General features: G+C 46.1%; 1 protein-coding gene across 4 annotated transcripts in view; it reads left to right on the plus strand.

The window, feature by feature from the left end:
* The window catches only part of Gria1 (glutamate ionotropic receptor AMPA type subunit 1), a 303361-nt gene that overhangs the window by 232525 nt on the left and 47276 nt on the right, over positions 1-23560 (plus strand). For all 4 annotated transcript variants that reach the window (XM_033761584.1, XM_010639694.2, XM_010639693.2 and 1 more), the window contains exon 12: positions 19959-20157. In XM_033761584.1, coding sequence (XP_033617475.1) covers positions 19959-20157 — 199 coding nt within the window. The remainder of the gene's footprint in view (positions 1-19958; positions 20158-23560) is intronic.

Raw genomic sequence — 23560 nt, forward strand, 5'->3', positions numbered from 1 at the left:
AAACTGGCTAACCCAGAGTCTGTTTTGAAGGTAGAGCCAATAGGACTGAGTGGCCTCTGGCAGGGAAGGGCCAAGGCGCTCTGGGCTCCTGGTCCGTCAACACGGACACTTCCCCTCCCCAGCCCCTGGTCAATGGGGCAGGTGAGGACAGGCCAGTGAGAACCAGATGTCCTGGTCACCTGAAGCTCTGGTTTTTCCAGCAAGTGACAAGTGGTTACAAGCCCTTCCTGCCTTCCCTTAGGAATCAGCAATATGCACCAGGAAAATGCTTCTGCAAGAAAAACAATTGAGATTCACATATAGATATTTTCATATTGAGTTCTAGAACAGAAAGAGAAGTTGGAGGTCTCCATCCATTCATCTACTCCAGAAATCCTAACAGAGAAAATGAAGCCCTGTTCTGAAATGAAAGCTATTTTGCTTAGGACCACATATCATTTCTGCACAAGGGACAGTTGAAACAGAGGCAGAGCAGGAGAGAGGACAAAAGAGAAATGAAGTGATGGGAAGAGAAAAGGAAAACTAAAGCACAAGAACATCCATCAGAAAGAGACCAAGAAGGCTGGGGATTTAGCTCAGTGGTTCTGCTGCCTGCCTTGAAAGCACAAGGTCCCGAGTGTGATCCGGAAGGAAGGAAGGAAGGAAGGAAGGAAGGAAGGAGGGAGGGAGGGAGGGAGGAAAGAAAACAAAGGAGATCAAGACAGATTTAACAGATAATGAAAGGCCCAAGAGCCACCCTCAGTCACAGCAGAGTAAACACAGAGATACAATCCTGCAAGTGACTTTCACCAAAGATGGAACATGCAGGGGAAAATGGAACGAGGCATAAAGAAAACAACACCCTTTTGCGGGACAGTATTCCCTTAGGCTACCACCAAGGAAAGCCATATTGAATTTAAAGAAATGTGTCACAGCCATGCTTGTAATCCCAGCTACTTTGGAGGCCGAGGCAGGAGGATCAGAAGTCCAGCCAGTCATGGTGGCACACGCCTGTAATGCTAGCATTTGGGAGACTAGGAGGATCCCTGTGAGTGTTAGGCCACCCTGAACTACACAAAACATGTCTCAGAAACACAAAACAGGGCCGGGGATTTAGCTCAGTGGTGCCATTGCCTGTCTTGAATGCACAAGAACCTAAGTTCAATCCCTGGTACCCTCACACACACACACACACACACACACACACACACACACACACACACACACACACACACACACACACACACACACACACACACACAGAGAAAGTAAAACTTAAATTTGAGGTTAGCCTGCACAACTTAGTAAACCATCACAACAGTCTCCACTACCACATTAAAAGGGGGAGGGGTAGAGGGGTATGGTGGTGCACACCTGTAATCCCAACATTCAGAAGGCTGAGGCAGGAAGATCACCTCAAGTTTAATGGTAGCCTGAACTACATAGTGAGTTCAAGGCCAGCCTGAACTACATAGTAAGACCCTGTCTCAAAACCAACCAAATTCTGTACATACATACACACAAAGCATCCCTCCACCTGCCTCACAGCATGGCTGGGAGAATATTTTCAAAAATACATATTAGACTACATGCTGGACATAAATAAATAAATGAGCAACAGAAACCCCAGACCTGAAGTCTCTTAATTGGAAACTTCCAAGCCAGACCCTACACAATGCCAAATCTTAAATAAAGTCAAAGTTAATTGCTATCATTAAAATTAAAGAAAAAAGAAACAGCCATGGTGTGTTAAGCAGAGAGCAGCAAGCAGCGGGGAGCCTACCTGTCCTTTTTCTCCCAGACAGGCTACAAACCTTTGGATCGTGCCACCCACACTCAGAGTGGGGCTACCACCTTCAGTAAATCCCTTTAGCCATGCCCAGAACTCTGCTAATTCCAATCAGTGGACTCCCAGTGTCAGCCAGCCTAGTTTCAGCCAGCTGGGAAAAATCCCATCTATGAGCATGTGAGGCTTTGGGCGGATATCTAGTTAGAAGCCATAGCATAATCACTGCTTTCATTATGGAGAGTTGGAACATGTATATGACAGATTTCCATTCTATGTTTTAATCCCCTATCTTTTCCTCCCTCCCTCCCTTCTATTTCTTGGTCCTCTTCCTTTCGGCAGAAGTTTGATGACTCAATTATCATGCATGGTGTAAAAGTGCAATTCCTAGAGTGAGGTTACTTTGCACCTCTGAGTTCTCTGAATTTCACATCTCTGAATAAAGACTGTAGTGCACAAACATAATGGACCCTCTAATCCTTTGTCAGAGTCCATCTTCCCCTCCTCCCTTCCTCGGTTACTTGCATGAAATATGCAGTTCCACTGGAGCATACATAGTACCACCCAGCTTTTGACTATGCTTTGAACTGGATTCCCCAGTGGATTTTTGGGGTGGTTCAGAGGAAATATTGAGTCAGTAGGGAACGATGTTCCCTCTGACCTCCTGCCTGGCTCTATAAGTTAAACATGTAGGAAACCAAATGAAAATCAGAGCGGTACTCATTTGGGTTAGAAACTTCAGAAATTAAGGTCGATCTTCATTTGGGGAAAATAGGGAAGGAGAATGTGTCATGTCAGATCTTGTCATTGTTATATTTATTGTCTACCGCTATTTACCAGGCACCTGTAAATAGCACCTCACCTCATCTGCTACCCTGTCCTTCGCAGCTGTGGCTATTACAGATGAAAAAAAGAGAGATTCCAAAAGGCCAGATAATTTGGTCAAAACCATGTCATTCATAAGCGGCAAAGCCGAGAGTTCAAACCCTAGTCCACCTCCTGAAAATTCATGTGCCATCCCAGCAAAGTCAGATGGTTGAAAGAGCCCCCAGCCTGAGGTGGAGGATGTCCCCCTAATCTCCGCATTCCTCTCGAGAGTAGTTTGGGGAAAAGTCATTTAACACGTTTGAGCTTCGGCCTGGTTTTTTTCACCTGTCAGATAATCAGGAAGACCTTGATGATCCCCGATGCCAGCCTTCACCTGGTTCCTACTTAGGCTATCAGAGCTGCAGTCCTCTCGTCTGCAGGAAGTGTTTTCACTTTCAGTGTACCGTCGTCTCGTGGTGCATTCCATCTTACAACACCCGTGAGCCAGGACAGTGTCTCCCCCACCCTCCAGGAAACCAACGTGAAGTAGGTAACACAGCTGCTCCCCAGCCACCGCTCCCATCTACCAGATACCCCTGCCCTTATCTCAGGTGGGACCTACCCCATCTGTTATCCCCAGGGGCTTTCCACTGCTAATTTCAACGTTAACTGCTCGGAGGCTAAAGGAAAGCTACGAGGGACGGGGGCAGGCAGGACCGGTTCTTCGGGAGCAGAGACGAGGGAAGGAGCACTAGCGCTGAGACCGATTACCGTGCAGACAGGAAGCTAAGAGAGAGAACTCCCTGCGAGGCTGCCCGGCAGGTCAGAAAGAACAAGGCTGCAGATGTTATTTTTCAAGGTGTTCAGGCCCCTGATTCGCCTTCAGCGATGCTGAAAAAAGATCCTCCTGGAACATTTTGTTTTTCTTCTTATGTCATGAAAAAATAAAACATTTTCAGCACCAGATAATAAGACAATAACAATAGTCATTACACTGTGTATCGTTATCGGCAAAGTAGTCACTCAGTGCAAGACAGAAACCAAAGATTTTTACAAAAGTGAAACAAACAGATAATACAAACTTCCTTTTCCATGAAACAAGATAAACTCTTAGTGTAAGCGAAATACATTAGCATACACTGTGCTGAAACTTTTTAAAAACAACAGAATAGGCAATTTGGGGACATCTGTGAACTTCTCCCTGACTCCTGTTTCTCTCTCTTCTGTCTTGCCATGGATTTGTGTAACATGTATGAGGCCTAATCTCCTCACGATGTGAGATGAGGAACGAACAAGGATCTTGTAGGACACCGGGCACAAAGCAGAACTTTGTGTATGGAGCCCACAGGAGCGAGTCCCCCTCTGCCTCTGCACACTGATCTGTGCTCCACTCGGGGAAACACACGCCGCTGTCCTCGGCTCCCGCGCATCTCCCACCCTTCTCCATCTTTCTGTTCTTCTCGCACCTCCCCCAGTTGCTCACCTGCAAAGCCTGAGATCACCACGTCCTAAAGCCATGTCAATGGTGACACTGCAGCTGACTCACTTAACTGCTGAGATTCCTGACGGCAGGTGGGGGCACCTAGTCTAGGCTCAAGCTCAGCTCGCAGGTGCTGAGAGAAGTAAAGCAATGCCGTTGCTTCTCTGACATTGTCGCTGGGCCACTTCTGATCTGCTCGGCCTCCCCAAGCAGCCAGACAGGACCCTGAGATGCGCCTTCCCCTTCAACCCGACCCCCCATCCCTTCTCCTTCCCATGCATTTCCTTTTCTCCCTCAGCCCTACCAGTGAAACGTGCGAGATCGCACTTAGGGGAAGAAGTTCTGTGACGTCTCCGGAAAATTCTTTTCTAATCTGCTACAGCTTTAAAAGCTTAAATTTTCATGACTACGATTACAACTGTCGATTTAGTGTAAGTCACAAAAATAAGTGGACTCTTGGAAGAAAAATGACTATTACTTTGGCAATGTTTAAATTGATTTATAAAGCGTGTGGCTGATGCTCTTATGAATCGTCTTTTAAAATATATGCTGGTAGAGAGCTGATATTCTCTGAAATAAATTGGCAAAGCATATGCAAACCCCTACTAACTTACTAGTTTGGGGAACACATGGAGGGTGTAAGCAGAGAACAAATGTTTGGCATCTACAGAAAATTTTGTTTTTAATTTTGTGTTCTACCCAAGAAACATCTGTTGAATGCCTAATATATCAGGGATTGCAAAGAACTCAAAGTAGGAGATCTTAACCCTGCCCTCTGCTACCTGATGTGCAAGGCAGAGGAGAGCAACTGCAAGAGCAGGGAGCGCACGGAAAGCAGGAAAGTGGAGTGAGGACAGGGAGGAAGGTGTGGAGGGCTTGAAGGAAAACAGAACACAGCCGCAGACTCTGGCACAGGGCAGAGGCTGAGCCACCCTTGTTCTTTGCTTCATACTTAGTACAGGGTTAGGCACATGGCAGCATTTCATAGTCGCAGCAGGGATGGAGAAATAATAGAAGAGCTCTAGGAAAGGAGACGCTCCAGAGGGCAGCTTCTCCAGCAGACCTGGGCCCAGAGGGCGAAGGGAAAAGAGCCCAAGCCCACCCACCATGACACAGGACATAAGGAAGAACTATACCTGCAAAGGCCAGTCCTGGGCAGGATGGAGAGAAGTTGGATTCTTGGACACTGTGGGTGGGAATGAAAAATAGTACAGCACCTATGGAAAACAGTAGTGAAGGTTCCTCGCAGAATTTAAAATAGAGCTACCATATGATCCATCAATACCACCTGGAAAACTTATCCAAAAGAACTGAAATCAGAATGTTGAAGAGGTATCAGCACTCCTAGGTTTATTGCTGTGCTTTTCGCAGTAGCCACATCCAGAAGCAACTTCAACGGACGTGATAGAAAATGGCAAGAAAATAACAACAACAACAAAAAAAAGTAAAATAACAGAAGTCTGTAACGTGTAACAACATGAGTAAATTTTTAGAACATACGAAGTGAAATAGTCCGGCCACCTAAAGACAAATCCAAAATAGTTTCACTTATCCAAGGTACTAAAATAACGAAAGGTGTGGAATCAAAAATGGCCAGGTTAGGAAGCAATGGGGAGTTACCAATGGATAGGCATAGAGTTTCAGTCAAGCAAGATGAGTAAAGCTAGACCTGTGCTGGAAAACATGGCACCCACGGGCAGCAGTAATACACTGGGCATTGAAAAATGTGCTGCCAAAGTTACATGTTCTTACTATACAAAAAAAATTTTGACAAACATATACCTGTTTGTTTAAAGACGAGATTTTGTTATTTGAGGATTATTTGTTATATCACAGCATATAAAATTTAATAATGGGAGAACACCCTTCACACAAGCTAACGCTTAAATAAATGTAACTTCTAACAAAGGTGACCAAAATGTATTACATTGAAAGCGATTACACTGGCTCAGGGGGTTGGGGAAGATGTTAAGATGGATTCTGAAGTCGAGAAGAGTATTTAAGAAAAAATAAGAACCAAGATGGATTAGGTAAAGGTGCAAATTTCTGATGATTAATGTCACTACTAAAATTAATGAATATATATATTAATACATTAATATAGATATATGGAAGCAGAATAAGTTAAGCATGTGCTCTGATGAAAGCACTTAGAAGGAACAGGAAAGATGAGTGTGGCTAGAACAATGAACGGCTAAGATACATGGCAGCAAAAGGAACATAGACAAGCACTTACTCTATGCCAGTCTCGGTCCTGGGTAACTGCATATGTTTACCACTAACTTCCCTGTATTAGTTTCCATGACAAAACTTAGAAGTGCAAAACAACACACATTATTTTACCTTCGGTACTGCAGGTCAGAAGTCCTAGGGCCCCAGAAGGCTAGAACAGAGGCGTTGGCAAAGGGGTGTTCTTCTGAGGCACCTCCAGGGCAGAACCTGTTTGCTGGCTCAGCGGCGGATCAAGATGTTGGCAGAACGTTGGCGGCTGCCGTTGTCAGACTGAGGTCTCGCTTCCTTGACAGCGTTCAGCTCAGGACTCTCGCTAGCTCCTGGAAGACCCCTACCTGCTATCACTCACTTCTGGCCCTCTTCTGGCCTGTATGCAGGATCCACCCCTCTCATGCTTCCAAGAATTTCTGCCGCTTCTGTCTCACCTAATTGTCCAAGTCGTCCGCCTTGCTTCCTCTTCTGCTTCTAAGGCCCACTGTGGTTCCAGGGTTCGCAAGGATAATCTCCATGTCTTGCCATCTCTAATATGACTCCAATCTGAAAGGCCTCTTCCACCGTGCGATACAGTCACAGGCTCTAGGGATTAGGCTGCGGGTGTCTTTCAGGGGTTACTTTCTTGCCTCCCACTTTGTGAGCAGCTTGATGAAGCACCTTGTTACTCCTAGTTCTCGCAGAACGGTTTTTGATCCCCACAACCCTGACAGCGGGACCTTTGCTCTTAACCACTATGTTGCCCAGAAAACATAAGGGGAACAGTGGAGGAGGAGGCTAAACTAAGGGGCTGGGGGGTACTGCAGACACCTTCAAGTGGTACACATAATAATGGTTTACGAGAACAGCGCTGAATGATTTGCAGCTACTTGATATTAGTTTTGTAGTGTTATGTAACAAATAAACACAAAATTATCTTTAGAAGCAAGTGTGTATTATGTCACAATTTCGTAGGGCAGATGTGACAATCTGATTCTCTGTTCGGGTTCTCTCCCAGACCGAAATCAGTGGCCGCCAGCTGAGTTCTCCTATGTGGAGCTCAGGGCTCTCCTCCAAACTGATTCCGCTTATTAAAAGAATCCAATTCCTATTCGGTATGGGGGGAAATCCTCCTCCTCCCCCTCCCCCCCCACCTTCTTCTTCTGGGTGGAGGCCACTTTAAGCTTTTAGTCTGCTTCAGATTCATCCCCCAGCTCTCTCCGGTTCATTGATGGAGACCCTCCCTCACATGGAATCTCTCACTCCCAGTGTCTCTCATCCTCCTACTGCCACCACTGGACAAAACTATCTTCTTATAAATGACTTACATGAGTAGCTCAGACCCACCCATACCATGTCCCTGCCTTTAATTCAATGTATTCATAAACATAGTTACATTTGCAAAAGTGAAGTTCCTTTTTTGTAACGGAGTACAACATGATCAGGGAAGCAATACCTGGGGCAGAGATCATGGGACCCCCTTAGAATTCTGACTGTGACATAGCCCTTGACCCAGGAAACAGATAATCTCACCCCTCAGGGAGCAGGGGGAATGCAGAGGTTAAGGAGCAGGGGCAGAGCTTGAGGAAGCTTGTTTTCTCCTGTTTGAGAACTGGGAAAGATCTTTTCCTGAGTCCTGAGGGTGAGGGTAATGTTCCTCTGCACCTCTTCCAACTCACACCTGATCATGAATAAGCCCAGAGCCCACCGCACCTCTAATCTGTCCCTGTCAGAGGGAGACATTTGTGGTAGAACCCTTGGCAGGGGGGAATCAAAAGACCCCAAGTTAGCACCTGTAAGAATGCAGGCAAATTCATGACAGTAATTGACCAAGAGTGTGACCTGTCTAAAACTGTGAGAATCAATGTTGTATTATTTTTAAAGAAAGGCACTGTAATTATCTTAACTGTATGCAGTGATTTGCTCTATGACAGTCACTTTTCAGAGCAAAGATTCTGAGGAAACTTGATGATATGACTGTGTAAGAATTATGGATATGTTGGGATTATCTTTTTTTTTTTTTTTTCAAAATTGGATGCTTCTCAAGTTTCTGAAATCAGTTTACTGACTCCGGATAAATACTTCCTTTGCAATCATGCTTTTGCCATTAATTACCTTGAGAAATCTTTCCTCTATAGATAGCACTGAGGAAAGCATTACAAATTGCCTACTTAATGGAGTTTCATATCATTCAGCAACTACTGAAACTGCATTAGGTTCTAGAGGATTATGAGGAAACCTAACATCCCTTAATGATTTAATAAATTACTGTACGAACAACCGTTTTTTAAAAACCAGCACAAGGAGGGTGTACACAGAAAGTACAAGAATTTGGAGAAAGTGAGAGAGGTTACAGAGCCAAGGAGGCCTCTCAGAGGAAGTGAGGCCGGGAGTTGCTGGTCTCGTGATCACTAGGTCCAGAGTGTGGGACTCTGGTTGGCGCCTCCAGCTCCAGACTCAGCCCATGCTGCCCGTCACCTTGATCCGTGCACCCTTGTCCTGACTTGGGACTCTGCCTTCCTGCCTCCTCTGGCTCGAGAGTGTCCCTCCAGCTTGCCCACACACCTGCATCGCCCTGCACCTGCGGCTCTCAGCTGCCCCACTAGCCTTTCAGAGAGACTCTCTCACTGCCCTGCCCACAGTCCTCTCTTCCTTCCATCCTCTGGCCCCATCTCACTCACCAGGTTAGGGGCTTTAAAGATACCCTTAGGAAGTGGCCAGCATGAGGTGGGCCAGCTCCATTTCACAGATCAGAGGCTAGATTATTTTCCCAAGCAGAAGCTGTGATTTGATGATCCCACAGTCTGTCATTTTAACCAGTCTGTCTGGGTTTTCCGCATATTATAAAAATTGTATGTATTCATCTAGGAGATCGGGAAACAGTAGGTAGGAGAAAAAAATTAAGCCCATAACCCAGGCACCTGTGTGACTGCCATTACATCTTAGCCTAGTCGCTTCTAGACATGTACTTCTAGTGAGCATGAGTTTTTAAGCGGGGCTACATACTATATTTTATAACCTGCTTTTTTTCTCTTAGTATTTTAAGTCAAACTTCTTCCCATGCCTTTTATTTTTGAGTAGTAGTAACTGTATCTCTCAGGGGGTCCACTCTGGCTCAGCCACCCCGCCTAAGGCAGCTCATCTGCAGAGTTCCTGCTATGACTCCATTTCCCGGGCAGGTGAAACTGAGGCTCCAGATGGGAAAAAGTTTGCCCCAATCACAACTAACAAAGGCAGAGCAGAAACAGGAGGAAGAAGTGCGTAGAGTGGCTCCGCTCCCACTTAGTAATTATTTTTCTTGGCTCTGAGAGCACTGAGTGTCCCTCTGAAGAAACGATTGCGGGCTTCTGGTGAGGACAGAACAGGAGACAGTTCCCGCCTCCAAGGGCTGCTGCGCTAGCTCAGTTGGAGATAAGTGGGAAGGAGGAGCTGAGCATGCAGGGAACCGGGTATGGCAGAAAAAAGTACCTGGCAAATGGGTGATTTTCAATCGGTTATTTTCAGTAAAATAGCTCCTCTTAATATGTGCCTCGGGCTGAAGCAAACCGCATGTTAATTAGAGCAGAAGCACATATTGCTAATTTATCTCCTGTTTGCTGAGGGGTAGGGGTCTATTTTTTTAAATCCCATAGAACACCACATTTAAATATGTCCCCAACCCTGAGGACATCAAACACCAGCCGTGTTAGGTCACAGATGACAGCCCAGGCTCACACCTGTACTGAGGCAGGGTCCTGGGCCCTCGGAGCCCATCTTACCTCTAAACCAGCTGGTGGATTAGCAGGTAGCAGGGTCTGGAAGGAGACACACCATATGTTTGGGTGTTACGGGTTGTCCGGCAGACAGCTATAAAAAGAGAATGGCTTTTCTAAGAACTGTAACCCAAAAATATTTGTGAAGGAAGTCTCGCTTTTAACACATGCAGGATGCCAAATATTCCTTTGTGTCGAGGGACTGTGTAGGGAGTGGTGGTTGGGACCTGAAAAAGTAAACCCTGAGTCCTGGGGTTTTGGCCTGGGGTCCAAGCTGACTCCACTTTCAGTAGATAAAGTCAAAGCACTGAAGTCAGACGGATCTGGGTTCACACTGAAGCTCTGTCGCTTGTGTTATGACCTTATCTAAATTAAGGAACCATTCTGCACCTCAGCCTGCTCATTTCTCAACAGCAGGATGCCTAACTGGCCTGAAGACAGTGAGGGGATTCAAACATGGATGTGGAGAGGATTGTGCAGCTCAGAGTCGGTTCGAGACACAATGGTGGCCGTTGTGTGGTTAAAATGGTGCAGGCAAAGCAAAGTTCTTTCCTTTTCACATTCCAGTCCGGTCCCGCCATAAACTACAGTGGAGGCTGATCCTCCCCCGGGAAAGGTCGTTAGCAATGCCCACAGCCAGCCTGTCCACCACAGCCCACTTAATTGTATCTGTTCCACGAAGACTTTGCAGATTTTCTTCCACAAGAACGTGGCCTTTCCAACTTTGATTTACTGGGCACTTAGTGTCTACCTGATCTTTTCACCTTAGCACAGCTATTAAGCAGCTTCTGAGTGTATCACATTCTCCTGCTAAACTCGTTTCCTTGACAAGAGAGCTCAAGAATCGGAAACACCACGCTGGACTTGCAGTTGAGCCTGAATAAATATGTATACTCATCCATCTGTAGTATATGTTCACCTATATAATATGTTCAGCGAGTACCTATGGTGAGCCAGGTACTGTTCAAGGTGCTAGGGCTACAGCAGTGGATGACTCTGGTAAGACCCTTTCCCTCACTGAACTTACCTGTTACGGGAGGAAGATAGATGATAAGTAAATCAATCAATAAATATATACCTATGCAAATATCACTTAGACTTTTATATGCGCAATGACAAAAGAAAACAAGGTAAGATGAGGAAGAGAGAGGGGCGAAGAGAAAGCTGAAGCAGTAATACTAATGGGGGGGTGACATTTGAATAGAAACCTCTAGGGAAGGGTAGACGAAGGCAGGTTCGGGACAATTTCAGGGAAAGGAGTCCCAGGCAGAGAGTAACTGCCAAGGTCCTGAGGTAGAAAAACAAACAAACAAGCTTTGATGTGTTATAAGAACTACAAGAGAGTAAAGGCAAGCCAGATCCCAAAGTGTCTTATAAGCCTTGGTGTAAAATTTAAATTTTATTTACTAATTGAGACAGATGTAAGGTGGACGCAGTGAAAATGATTCCATGTATAGTATTAGAAGATCCCTCTGGCTTTTGTAGAGATGTGGATTGTATGAAGAAAAAAGAAGAAGCAAACAAATGCTAATCTACAATCTTGGGTCTAATATGGTTCCTATGAAGATGAGAGTGAAGAGATGATTGGATTTGATGGCCTAAATGTGAGGGTAAGGTACAGAGACAAGTCAGAAATGACACTCAGATATCTGGTTTCAACAGCAGAGAGGACAATGGTGCGACTTCTGGGTGAAGATGGAAAAGAATAAGTTTAGATGTAATTATGTAAAGCTTGCTGGTGGGGGCTCAATGAGCATTTTGCTTCAGACAGCCCAAGTTTGAGGTACCAATTAAACAATTATACACTTGCATTTGGAGAACACAGAGTGAGACTGGAGATTCACACGTGGGAGTTATTAGCATCTATATGTAAAGGTCAAAGAACTAGAGGAGATCGTGTCTAAGGCAAGATTGCAGAAAAGGGTGGAAAGAGGCCAAGGCCTGCACTGCACTCAAGATGCAGGAGGTTAAGATTAAGCGAAATCAAGGAGACAGCAAAAGAACTTAAGAAGGACCAACCTAAGATGCAGTGGGAGATCCAGGACAGTGAGACCTAGAAGGCAAGAGGAGTATTTCCAGAAGGGTCACTTTCATCATTACAAGTGACATTCTAAGCCCATTTGGTCATGCAAAGTGTGAGATGCGATTTACCAAATTAATGCAAGTCAGGAGATGGGATTCATTATCTCTCTTTCTCAGGTATGGAGACCACGGCTTGGACACTGAGCCAAAGACAAATGAATGCACACATGACTCTACATCCATTATTTTGCAAACTGTGGCCACAGTATACTTCTCTACCCTGCCCAAAAAATGGAAAGAAAAGTCCATTCCTCTTTGAACCATACCTGTGCAAGTCCTGCAAGTATAAATTGGCTTCCAGCATCCTGGGCTTTCCTCAGAGCAGTTGTCCAAACCCCACTCCCCACTCCGGAACTCACCACCAGGGTCCAGGGCCCTTCCCCAGCTGGAGTGTTGGAAGAGGGACCAGCAGCTGGGACAATTAAAATGAATCACCCCAGCTCTGCCAGGGAAGGGCTGAGTGATTTGCAGCTGGTGACAAATGGAGGGATTGGCCACCGAGACGCAGCATCTTGGATGAAGTGGCCTCATCAGTGGGATTGCTGCATTTGGCCAGAGCTAATTACCCTGCTCTGTGATTCCCACTGCCTGATATACTGAGTGAGCCTCTCTCTGAACACAGCTCAGCTCAGTAATTAGACAAGATGGACTTCTTTCCTCCCGGTAATTTAGAGGCAGGCCATCTGAGCCTGTGCCTTCCTGCTCTTGTTTCCATTACTTGCTAAAAATAGCCATTTGAAGTAGATGACAAAGAAATAGGTTGTGCTCGGTGACCTCTTGTGCTCAGCCTCATGAGGGCACACAGGAGGTGTCCCGGCTGTCCCCTGCCTCTTGAGGATGACAGGACATGCTTTGGAAATAAAGGAGAAGGTCCACTTCCAACTCCTTGTCAGAGATATCCTGGAGAGGAGGCTGCTGAGATCAAAAGTTGGTTGCTGTTTAATAACTTTCCAGTCCCTCCACAGGCCCCAAGTGTCTGCTTTCCGGCAGGCTCCTGGCCTTGGTGTCTGTCCATTCTCCCCTAACCTTCTGCCCTGCCTGTTGGTCCTCAAACTGCCTGTGCATCTCCATCAGAAGTGCTTACTGTGTGTTAGGCACTATGCTACCTGATCCACTTCTATTTTCATTTTTCATCCTTAAGAACGCCTTTAAAAGGAAGGCTACCATTACTCCATGCTATAAAAACCTAAGCACAAAGACATTTAGTGATGGGCCCAACATCATAGAACCAATAAGAAACGAGATGGGACTCCTTCCTGCTTAGTCTGGCTCCTCAGCCCCTCTCTTGACCAGTGCCCTCTGCCTTCACCCTCAGGATAGATCAAATGTAGTCGTCAAATGAATCACTGGTGTATGTTGTCTTGAGTGTTTGTGTGGAAAAGCCTAGCGACTGAATAGATGGTAATATTTTGCTGACAGCTGTATGTTAACTTATCTATGGCTGCTGACATTCCCAGTAGGAACTGAGGGCAGAGGTCAGCAGACTATGGCCTGCTGGCCAAGCTGAGACTGCCACCTGTTTTTATAATTAATAAGCACAGCCATGCACTTGTGTTTACATAATGCCTATGGCTGCTTTCACCCTACAGTGGCAGAGATGAGTAGATAACAGAGCCTACAAGGGCCACAGAGCTTAAAGTATTTACTATGTGGACTTAAAGTTTACTGAGGCCTGATCTAGAGCAGAAAGCAATCCAAGCTGTAAAACTGCAAATACACACACAGGTAAAGGCCTGCATGAACCCTAATCAATGACCAGAACAAAAGATCATTCTGAACACAGAACGGTCTAGTCACGTTCTTACTACCTTTCATTAGCACTGAGTCCTGCAGTTAGTGACCCAGTTGGTGTTTTGCTAACTAAAGGGGAAAGGACAGTCCAGTAGGAGAGATGTTTCCACTAGACCATTCATGTTTCCCAGATCAGACGAGAGTCCATCAGCCCAGCAGTCACTGCGGCATCTTCCCTCTCCCATAGCCCTGTTCCTATGAATCGGCAAATCCAACCACCCCAGCTTCTCAGTTCTTCTTTAGTCAGCCTGAGCTGTGCAATGTGAACTCTGCTGCGGTTCAGCCCATCATCACCACTGTTAATGAAAATCATCAGTGATAGGCATAGCTACATTGTAAGCCAATAAATACAGCCAAGTGGTATGTACTGTAATAGAAGAAGGGCATTGCTATCATGGGAATACAGAGGAATAGCTTATTGTTTGGGGGTGTTATTGCTTGTGCTTAGATGTTCCCCTAAAGCCTCTTGTGGTCATAGGTGGCTTTTCCAGAGGTGGCTGGATCTAGACTGTGTGGTGCTGGCATTAAGGGCGTATGAGTACTAAACCAGTACACTGACCGGCTTGGCACCACCCCAAGTCTGGATAAGATAAAAGGGGCAAAGAGATGCTGTGGAGGATGCCTTGTTGCTTTTGCCGCTTTGGGCAGGCCATGTTGTTTCTCCTCTGCGACGCCTGCCTACCATCCACCCTGCCTTGGAGCCAGCTGGTTATGGACCGAAACCTTTATAAACTATGAGCTAAATAAACCCTTCCCCCTGTAACTTTCAGTGTCAGGTATTTTTGTCTCAGCAATGAGAAAAGTAAGACAGGGGCAAACATCCGGGAAGTTTGCACAGAAGATGGGGCAATTTCTCCTTCTCCCCAGTCACTTCCTCCTTCTTACCCAGATCCGCTGTGCCTTCTCCCAGCCCTACTCCTATTCTGTTTGCTGATCTCCTACCTACACTTCAAAACCTAGCAGAATATCTCCCCACTTGATGACTTTCCCTGACCTCTGCCAACCGAGTAATTAGCAAGTGCTTCTTGTTTCCTTGGCGTTACTTTCTTCCTGGTCCCACAATTAAGGTAGAACAATAATTATTGCCTATGACATGTACATAAGATGGTGATGGTGGCTTAGCTAAGCACTTACTATATTTCAGATAGTATGCTAAGCACTCTGTAGGCAATCCATGACATTTGTCCTTGAAATCTACATTCCCCATCAAACAGTGAACTCATGGAAGGGAGACACTGCGGTATATTCACTTTTATCTCCCCCATAACCAGCAGTCCCCTCCATGTAAGAAACGCTTACAATATGAATGAAAAAAATAGTGTGGCACTCACAGTTCTAAAGATTTCTGTTTCCTGTTTCTTCACTCAAACGCTATCCCGTGCACTGCTGCTCTTCAGACCTCACATATGTAAAGTCCCAAGTCAGGTGACTTTAAGACACAGATTTTTCCAGGTGGGCCTGGAACAATCATGTGACCCTTTTAAAAGTAGTTAAGCAGAAACCAGAGAGATTCCAAAAATAGAGAGATTTAACGTGCCAACACAAATAAGAAAATGGTGGTACTGGCCCTACAACTACAAGGAGATGAATTCAAACAACCGAGGAGCCTGGCGGGCAACTGAAGTCCCACACTTCAGCCCCATCTTGGTTTCAACCTAGTGAGGCCCTGAGCAGAGAACCTAGCTGCTCTAACTCAGACTTCTCACCTCTGCACCTGTGAGATAGGAAATGTGTGCTGCTATAAGGTGCTGAGCTTGTGCTAAATGATCAGGGAGCAAGAGACAATGAGAGGTTTTCAATGCTATGGAGACGTTGCTGGCCAGGCTGTGGACCAAGGGTTCCGCTGCATTTTAAAGAAATCAGCGTCAGCTCAGATGTAATTCCATGGAGAAATCATGGCTCAAAGAATTCCATATCTACCCACAAAGTGAATCAGAATTTCACAAAAGAACTAATGTTCTACAGGGGCTCAAGCGCTGGACAAGGAACAGGGAATCTCCATGGTGTGCTACTGCCTCGCTGTGTGACTCTGCCAACAGCTCAGATCTCTGAACCACTGTCCTTTCATCTGTAAGATGGGGATAAAAGCTGTTTTGGAAAGGTCTTACATATTTGAAGAGCTGAACTTGGGATGTTACCATTTTAAGTGAGCAGTGGGAAACAAATCAAATTTATAAAAGAATGTATGAGATAAAAATTGAAGACAGATTCAAGACGTCCATGAATAATCTATTCATACCTCTTTCATCCATTTCTCAGGGCCATGAATGAGGTGAAAATAAGATAACAGGTCCAATGAGCACAATTGAGTTGTGGCCAATTCGGGAGGAAAGCCTGAGATTCCTCAATCACCCGTGCCTAGAGAGTTTTAGGAAGTAAGCTGCCAAGTTCTGAGACTAATCAAATTCAGGTGACTAGGCAGACCTCCAAGGGCTCCAGATCACAGCTATTCCTCCCTACTAAAAAGAAGGCTGCTTTCCCCCATGGTGCTCTGCGAAAGTAACGTTCATCATAAAAATACTGCTTCCACTTTCAAAAGCACTCTTCAAAGTGCCTTCCCTATATCAGTTTATTCCCAAACGTTTATATCCGTTTAAAGGCAAAGGATGAACTAAAAGTCTTTCTAGTCCTGAAAGTCTTAGTTTCTCACCATGAGAGAATTCCCATTCAATGTAGGAGCATCATCCATTGTACAGAGCAGGAAGATTGAGGCCCACAGAGGCATGTGACTTCCCAAGGTGACGGGGCTGCTAAGTGAGAGATGAAAGGCTCTCCTTGCCAGTCTTGGCCTCTGATAACTCCAGCTCCCTGCCTTTAATAGGAGCTGGGTCAATGTGTTCTTCTCAGATACAGGCCAGTATCTGCCTGTACCAGGATTGAGCTGAAGGTGGAGAGGAATGGCTCATGCTCTCACTCCCATCTTAGGAATTGACACAAATGAAGATCCATAATTATGATGCATTTGGAAAAGCCTTATCCCCTATGCTGCCAGCTACTCCACAGGTGATACTTGCTGGCTGATTAGAAGCAGAATCTTTCTCTGGTATCTTCATTAAGGAAGTTGGGATGTGGGGAATACCATGTGGAAAGCTGTTCACAAAGATGCTTGTAATACTCAGCAGGCAAATATTAATTAAAAGAGAGCAAGGGAGAAGGAACCGTAGGTCTTTAAGCCTTAAGATGCTGTTGAGCTTCACCACATGATCTTGAAGCTGTGAAGACCTAGCTGGGTCTCTCAGTTCAATAACCGTGGAAAAGGACACAGCCATCCTGAACACTTAGCTTGGTGTCATCACCCCAAACACCCCAGAGCATGAGCGGTGGAGTCTCCCGACCCTAACATTCTTCTCACACTCTCTAACCTGATATAAACAGAGATGCCAAGTAACAAGAGAGGCTACATGTATGTATCTGTTCTCACTGACAGCTCACTCTGTGCTAGACACTAAAGATATAACACTGCACAGAGCTGAACGATTCCTTTTCTTCCCATGGAACTTCTGGTCTAAGGGCACACAGATACAATCAAAGATGTCAGACTTCAACTGCCATGAGAGCTGCACGGGGCCAGTCTTACATTTGAATGCTAAAAATGTGATGGTTAGGATGAGGTCTGAAGCATGCAAGATATGCTCAAAGTGGGAGTATGAATATGAGGGAGTTTTGAATATGAGGGACCAAAGAAAGACCAGCATGACAAAAGTACAGAAATTTGTCACTAGGCAACAAAGGAGAGCAACTCAGTGGGCAGCAAGCAAAGGCCTTGATGTTCCTAAAAAGTTTGAACTTTATTCCAAATATTAAGAACAAGGTTTTCTGGGCCGGGGATTTAGCTCAGTGGTTCGGTCGCTTGCCTCATAAGCACAAGGTCCCAGGTTTGAACCTTGGTACAAAAAACAAACAACAAGAATAAGACTTTCTCCTGTGTTTTAATCAGGGGATTGACATAATATAATTCATATTTTTCAAAAGGTCACTCACATTGCCTATAAAGAACTGACTAGGAAGTTGAATAAAACCACAGGGGGGGAATGGAGGCATGAGGTCTAGTTCAGATGTTTCTGTGATCATGCAGAGTGAGGAAAGGTGTCAACAGTCCTATCTGTCACCTCCCAAAGTGAAAAAAAAGCACTGGATTGGTTTTTCAAAGATTAGTGTGGGTCCAACTGTGTACTAGTCCTGAGGTGTTGGGGGAGTAGTTTTGTCTTTTATAGCTGTTTTGCTGTACCACTCCAGAGACACCACAAATCCTGGCCCATCTTCTTATAATTCCAACTCACAGGCTCTCCAAGATGGGAGGAGTAGGAGAGGACGCACAGGGAGTGGCTGGTCCTTGGCCCAGATGTCACCTGACCTTTCCTCTGACTCATAGGATTTTGTCCCCAGTCTTTGGTACCCCCGGGACGGAGAATAGCTACCGACTACAACACGTCTGTAAATGTTTCACAACTCAGACAACTTAAGAAACGGGAAAGGTGTCCCTCATCCTCGGATATATCTCAACGTAGCACCACTCTAGCCATCAGAAATGTCTTCCTCCTATTTAAAGTTTGTTCTCTGAGAACCTCTGCCAGATGCTCCTAAGTCAATTCATATGATCAAGTCTCAGGCCAGCCCTTCAGGAGGCAAGGTCTCCCCTGTTCTCTTCTGGTTACACGTGCCCTCTTCCGGCTCCTGGACATGACTCGGCTTTACTCCAATCCGCTGGGCTCATTCCTTCTGATACTTCCCATCTCTGTTGTCCTCTTAATGTGAAGCATCTCATAACATTGTTTCCCACAGAGCAAGCATAGAAAATACTTGTTGGGTTTCTTGGAATGAACGCCATATGCCTGGAGTGAAAAGTAAACTCCAGAAGACTCGAACCAAGTAATATGTAGAAGGGTGTGAGAATAACATGGGTGGGTGGGGTCAAGGAGGGTGTGGAAAGTGTGCGGAAAACAGAATGAGCCTGCAGATCTGGGTCCCACTCCCAAGGGCATGTGTGATTTTGAGACTCTTGAGTTCCTTTCTCTGTAAAACTCAGGCGGGCTTGCTGACCTCTCAGATTAACATTAGGTTTTAGTTAATCTCTGTTACCTATTAAAAGCTCTGAGCTTGAGGCACATGCTAGAAAGGGCATAATGGTATAGTCACTCTGGGGTGAAGCTGCCTTTATAAACTGACCAGATGGGAAAAGAAACAGAACACAAACAATTTTTTCACTCTGTGATTCAGGATGAAACGAAGTCATGTCTATACACCACACAAAATCACCCCATGTAACAACCAGATCATCTGTAACGTCATTCAGAAGCTCTGGACTTGGAAATCACCTAGCCAAATGAGAGGCATCACACTCGTCTATGCCCCCTCTTCAGGGTTTTGGGCATGGGTGAGAAGAATCTTTGAAGAATAAACCTCTTACCTCATCTATGATTCTTGTATTTCCCTTTTTGATCTTTTCATTTGAAGAAAAATCTTTTTTGTGGCAGAGTGCGGGGCCAAGGAGATGGTACAGCCAGTGGTGCCACTCCCCTCAGTGGCTGGAGTGTGGATATCCTCGTTCGGTTTCCAATACAGTCTTCCTTCCCTTCTTTCTAGGCCATGACGTTAGTGACCTTTGACTCCAGGAGTGCAATAATAAGACAGTCAGACCAATATTTCTGAACCAATCAAACGCGTTTATCATGCATACAAATTCATTTGAATTCATATATATATATATATGCAGATACTTGGTGTACGTAACTAACATGTGGAATGATGCTTATACATGTTTATGATTTCTGTAGACAGTTGTTGACACATACGTGCTTTTGTTGAGGTGTGCCTGGATGTGTGTATATGAGTGTGTAAAGTGAGTGTGAACGTGGGCCTGTGCACTCTCTCACTACTGAAAGGCAGCAACCCCATAGAGCTCCTTATGTGTGGTAAGGAATGAAACATGGAATTTCTCTGACATTTGAATTTTCACATCTTGCTGACAGAAAGGAAGTGTGCGATAGGTTCTGACAGCTCAACCTGCCTCTCGGCCCCTTTCCACGGCCTTCTGCAATTGGTGCGCACGCATCTGATGCCTCTTCCCTTTGGCCCGCAGGTCCCTGTCCGGACGCATCGTCGGCGGCGTTTGGTGGTTCTTCACCTTGATCATCATCTCCTCCTACACCGCCAATCTGGCTGCCTTCCTGACTGTGGAGAGAATGGTGTCTCCCATCGAGAGTGCAGAGGACCTAGCAAAGCAGACAGAAATTGCCTACGGGACCCTAGAAGCAGGATCTACGAAGGAGTTCTTCAGGGTAAGGCCCTCCCTCATCCTGAGGCGCTTTCACGAGAGAACCACCACTGCCACTAAAACTTCCTTCTCATAAAAGAGCACGAGCTTATAGACAGGCAGGGAAACTGCAGAACCTCCCCTTTCAAGGAAGCCCAGACACCAATCAGACAAGAACACCATGACTCTCTATTTCATCAGTATGGGTCTGCTCCCTCCTTTCCTTAACATTTAACCGTGTTCAACTGTTTTCAATCTTTCCATCTTTGAAAAGCTCATGAGAGGATTTTGCCCCTGAGATCCACACCCGGTGTTGCCCCTCAGAAACCCTCTGCTCCAGGATGGACTAGAATCCCAGGCTAACAGTGACTTCGTGCTCTGGCAGAGAGCCCTGAAGCTGCTTTGAAGCCCCTGCATTGTTTCAGACCCCTTCCCCATACTAATCTGTGCTAACTCCCTGGGGCTGCAAAGGCTATCAAAGACAGCTCCCTCTCCCTCCCCCAGGGACTCCTCATTCTAGTCAGCAGCCAACTAGGATGTTTATGGGTAAGGCTGGGGCCTTGCTCTTTGAGTTCCCTTCAACAACAGCAGGAGGTCAGGGAATGTTTGTTAACCTGATGAAGAAGAAGATGATATGTTGGAAAAAAGAACTGGATCAGTGCCAGGAGAGAGAGAAAAGGTGAAGGAGAGGGGAGGCGATGAATCGCTTCCAGCGGGAGCTACAAACAGAAGGGGACCAGGAGAGCACACAGGGGTACAGGCTCAGCTCGGCCAGGGCTAAACCTGGCTCCAGACGTCACATGTTCTGCACACTTAGCCTTTTGATGCCATCCCCATTCACCTTTAAAATGAGCAGAATAACATCAGTCTCCAAGCGTCTGCCTGAGATAAAGCAACTAAAATACAGGGAAAGCAGAGAGCACAAATGGCAGCTCCATTACCATTAGGGCTGCAAGGCTGACCTGAAACCATTTCTAGATATCATAAAACTAGGTCAGACCCGAGTAGGACAAGTAAACTCTCGGCAAAGGGAGCAATGTGGACATACATATCCTTAAGTGAAAAACCTGGGCAGTAGACATGGTCATTCTAGGAGCTGGACTACAGCACATGCTGCTAAGATATACTGACCGGTACCCACTATGCACTAGGTCCTGCGGAGGCACGGTTTTCCTCATTTGACCCACAGTAGAGGTGAGTCAAGGATTGCTCTCCTCATTTTGTACATGAAGCTCAGAGAGGTAAAGGCAGTTGCCTGGGGTCACACAGCCGGTAAGTGGCAAGAAGAACTGGCAGAACAAGTTCCCATAATGCCTCAGCCAGCAGGGTGGGTGCCTCTAGCAGACTCGCGTGGGTCTTCTCCGTAAGGTCACAGGGCAGACCCCAGGCCGCAAGTAACCCACTGCGGGACACGCTCCTACAGTGCCTCGGTCATGGGCTTTCATTCTGTGTGACAGGCTGGAAAGGGACCGGCGTCTGAGCCCTCACTGAGCCCAGGGTCCATGGCTACAATCATCTGTATTCAATATACCAGAGCCAAAAGGTGCCTGCATCGCCACCTGGTCCGAACGTGTCATTTCCAAGAGAGGCCTGACCTGCTTCAGCTCAACCCTGCTAATTAGTGGGGAAATCTCATCACAGCTCTGTGATGTGGTTAGCCTGCGACCAAAGGGTGAAGAATACCCAATAACTGTCAATAAAACCAGTCCTGTTCCCCAACCCCAGATGCATTCAGGGAACAACCCAGTTCACTCCACAATATGGCCAGCTCTAAAACTCACACGGCCTGAGTCCAGCCCTGAAATGCTTTCAGGCCCATGGTCTCCTTTATGTTTTAGCCATGACCTTTGGCAGCACAAGGATTCGGTGTTCACCTATGGCTGAGAAATGAGATTCAGTTAGATTCAGGAAATTCAAGTGTCATGGGAAGAAACTAAATCTAAGCATTTTCATTCCAACCCAAGTGTTCTAGCCACTGAACCACACTGTTCCAATGTGATGGTGTTATTAACTAATAAACGTTCCTAAAAATATCGCTCTGGGTACCAGATGGACCTGTGAGCAAGCCAATTCTATTCAGTTAATAACTGGGGAAATCAAGTCCCAGAGAAGAAAACTGTCATTCCCAACTTCATGAGATCTTTAAAGTTCTTTGTTAATAAGGACATCAATTGATATATTACTGTCCCCTTACTCACAGCACACAATAAGAATTGGGAACCAAAACAGTGCATATCCTCCAAGTTCTGGGCCCTAATCAGCCTACTATGTGGGTGGTGAATAGGTTCTGAGTTGTATGCTGGCTTTGATTGATCAACCATGGTTGCTAGAGTCTATGGTGAGAGGGACTGTGCGGTCACATTTAGGCTTTGTTTCAAAAAATTCTTTTATAGAGATGGAGGCCTGCTGTATAACACGAATATAGGAAGAGAAACTAGGGTCAAACAATCCATGTATGTAGCATCCCTCCCTAAAGAAAAGCTTCAAGAAAGGGCATAGTTACTAGTAGTACAGTAAATGCAACACCTGCAGAAATCCTTCTTCATGCCAAGCACTGGGTTAACACTTTACCCTTGTAGCCTCTACAGAACCACTATCCAACGGGTACTGCTATCACCATGGGCAGAAGAGGGGCAGGGAGGCTCAGAAAGGATGTTATTTACCCAGGGTCCTGCAGCCAATGGGATATAAAATCTAAAATGATGGACAGAACTAGCTGTAGTGGAACAGCAGAAGGTGCGCAACCAGGAGCCCAGGATTTGACTCTTGCTTTGCCACTGGCAAGTTACGTGACCCTGGATAGTTCACGGTCACACCCTAGGCCTCCACTTCTTTACCTACAGAGGCAGAACGCCGCTAAGATAGGTCTCACGTACCCTCTGTCTCTGTGACTCTGAACCTTTATGCCACCACAACACTGGTGAGTGGGGAGATAGTCACCTTCCACCCCCGCCAGACAGAAGGGAGCGCACCCCGAGGAGTCTTCCACCTCCCGTCTCTGAAGAACCTGGCTTCTCGTCCCCATAGCAGCCCAGAGCTCCTTGGCCGGCCCAAGTCAGGGTCACTTAATTAAGATGTGTGAAGGGCCATGGGAGCTACAGATGATAGGAGAGATCCAAGAACAAATGCCTCTAGTCTGCTACCAGTCTTCCCTGCCACTCATGCTACCTGTGCGTTCGCGGAGATTAGATTTTCCCGATAGTCTGAGCGCCGGGGAGGCCAGCTGCAGCCGTCACATTCTGGGCTCCGGGTGAGGCGGGAAGGACATATTAATTTTCAGCCTCCTGTCGCCCAGAGGGTTCCTCTGCTCTGCCTGTCAGCAGCCCGGTTCCCTGCTGCGTCCATCCTGTCAGGTCAGATCGCATCTCGCAATTGCCCTGCTGCGCGTTTTGTTGGTTCTATGCCTGGAAGCTCATCAGCAAATCCCA

The sequence above is a fragment of the Fukomys damarensis genome, unplaced genomic scaffold, assembly GCF_012274545.1.
Source record: "Fukomys damarensis isolate Sample0158 unplaced genomic scaffold, DMR_v1.0_HiC HiC_scaffold_9, whole genome shotgun sequence".
Lineage (NCBI taxonomy): Eukaryota > Metazoa > Chordata > Mammalia > Rodentia > Bathyergidae > Fukomys > Fukomys damarensis.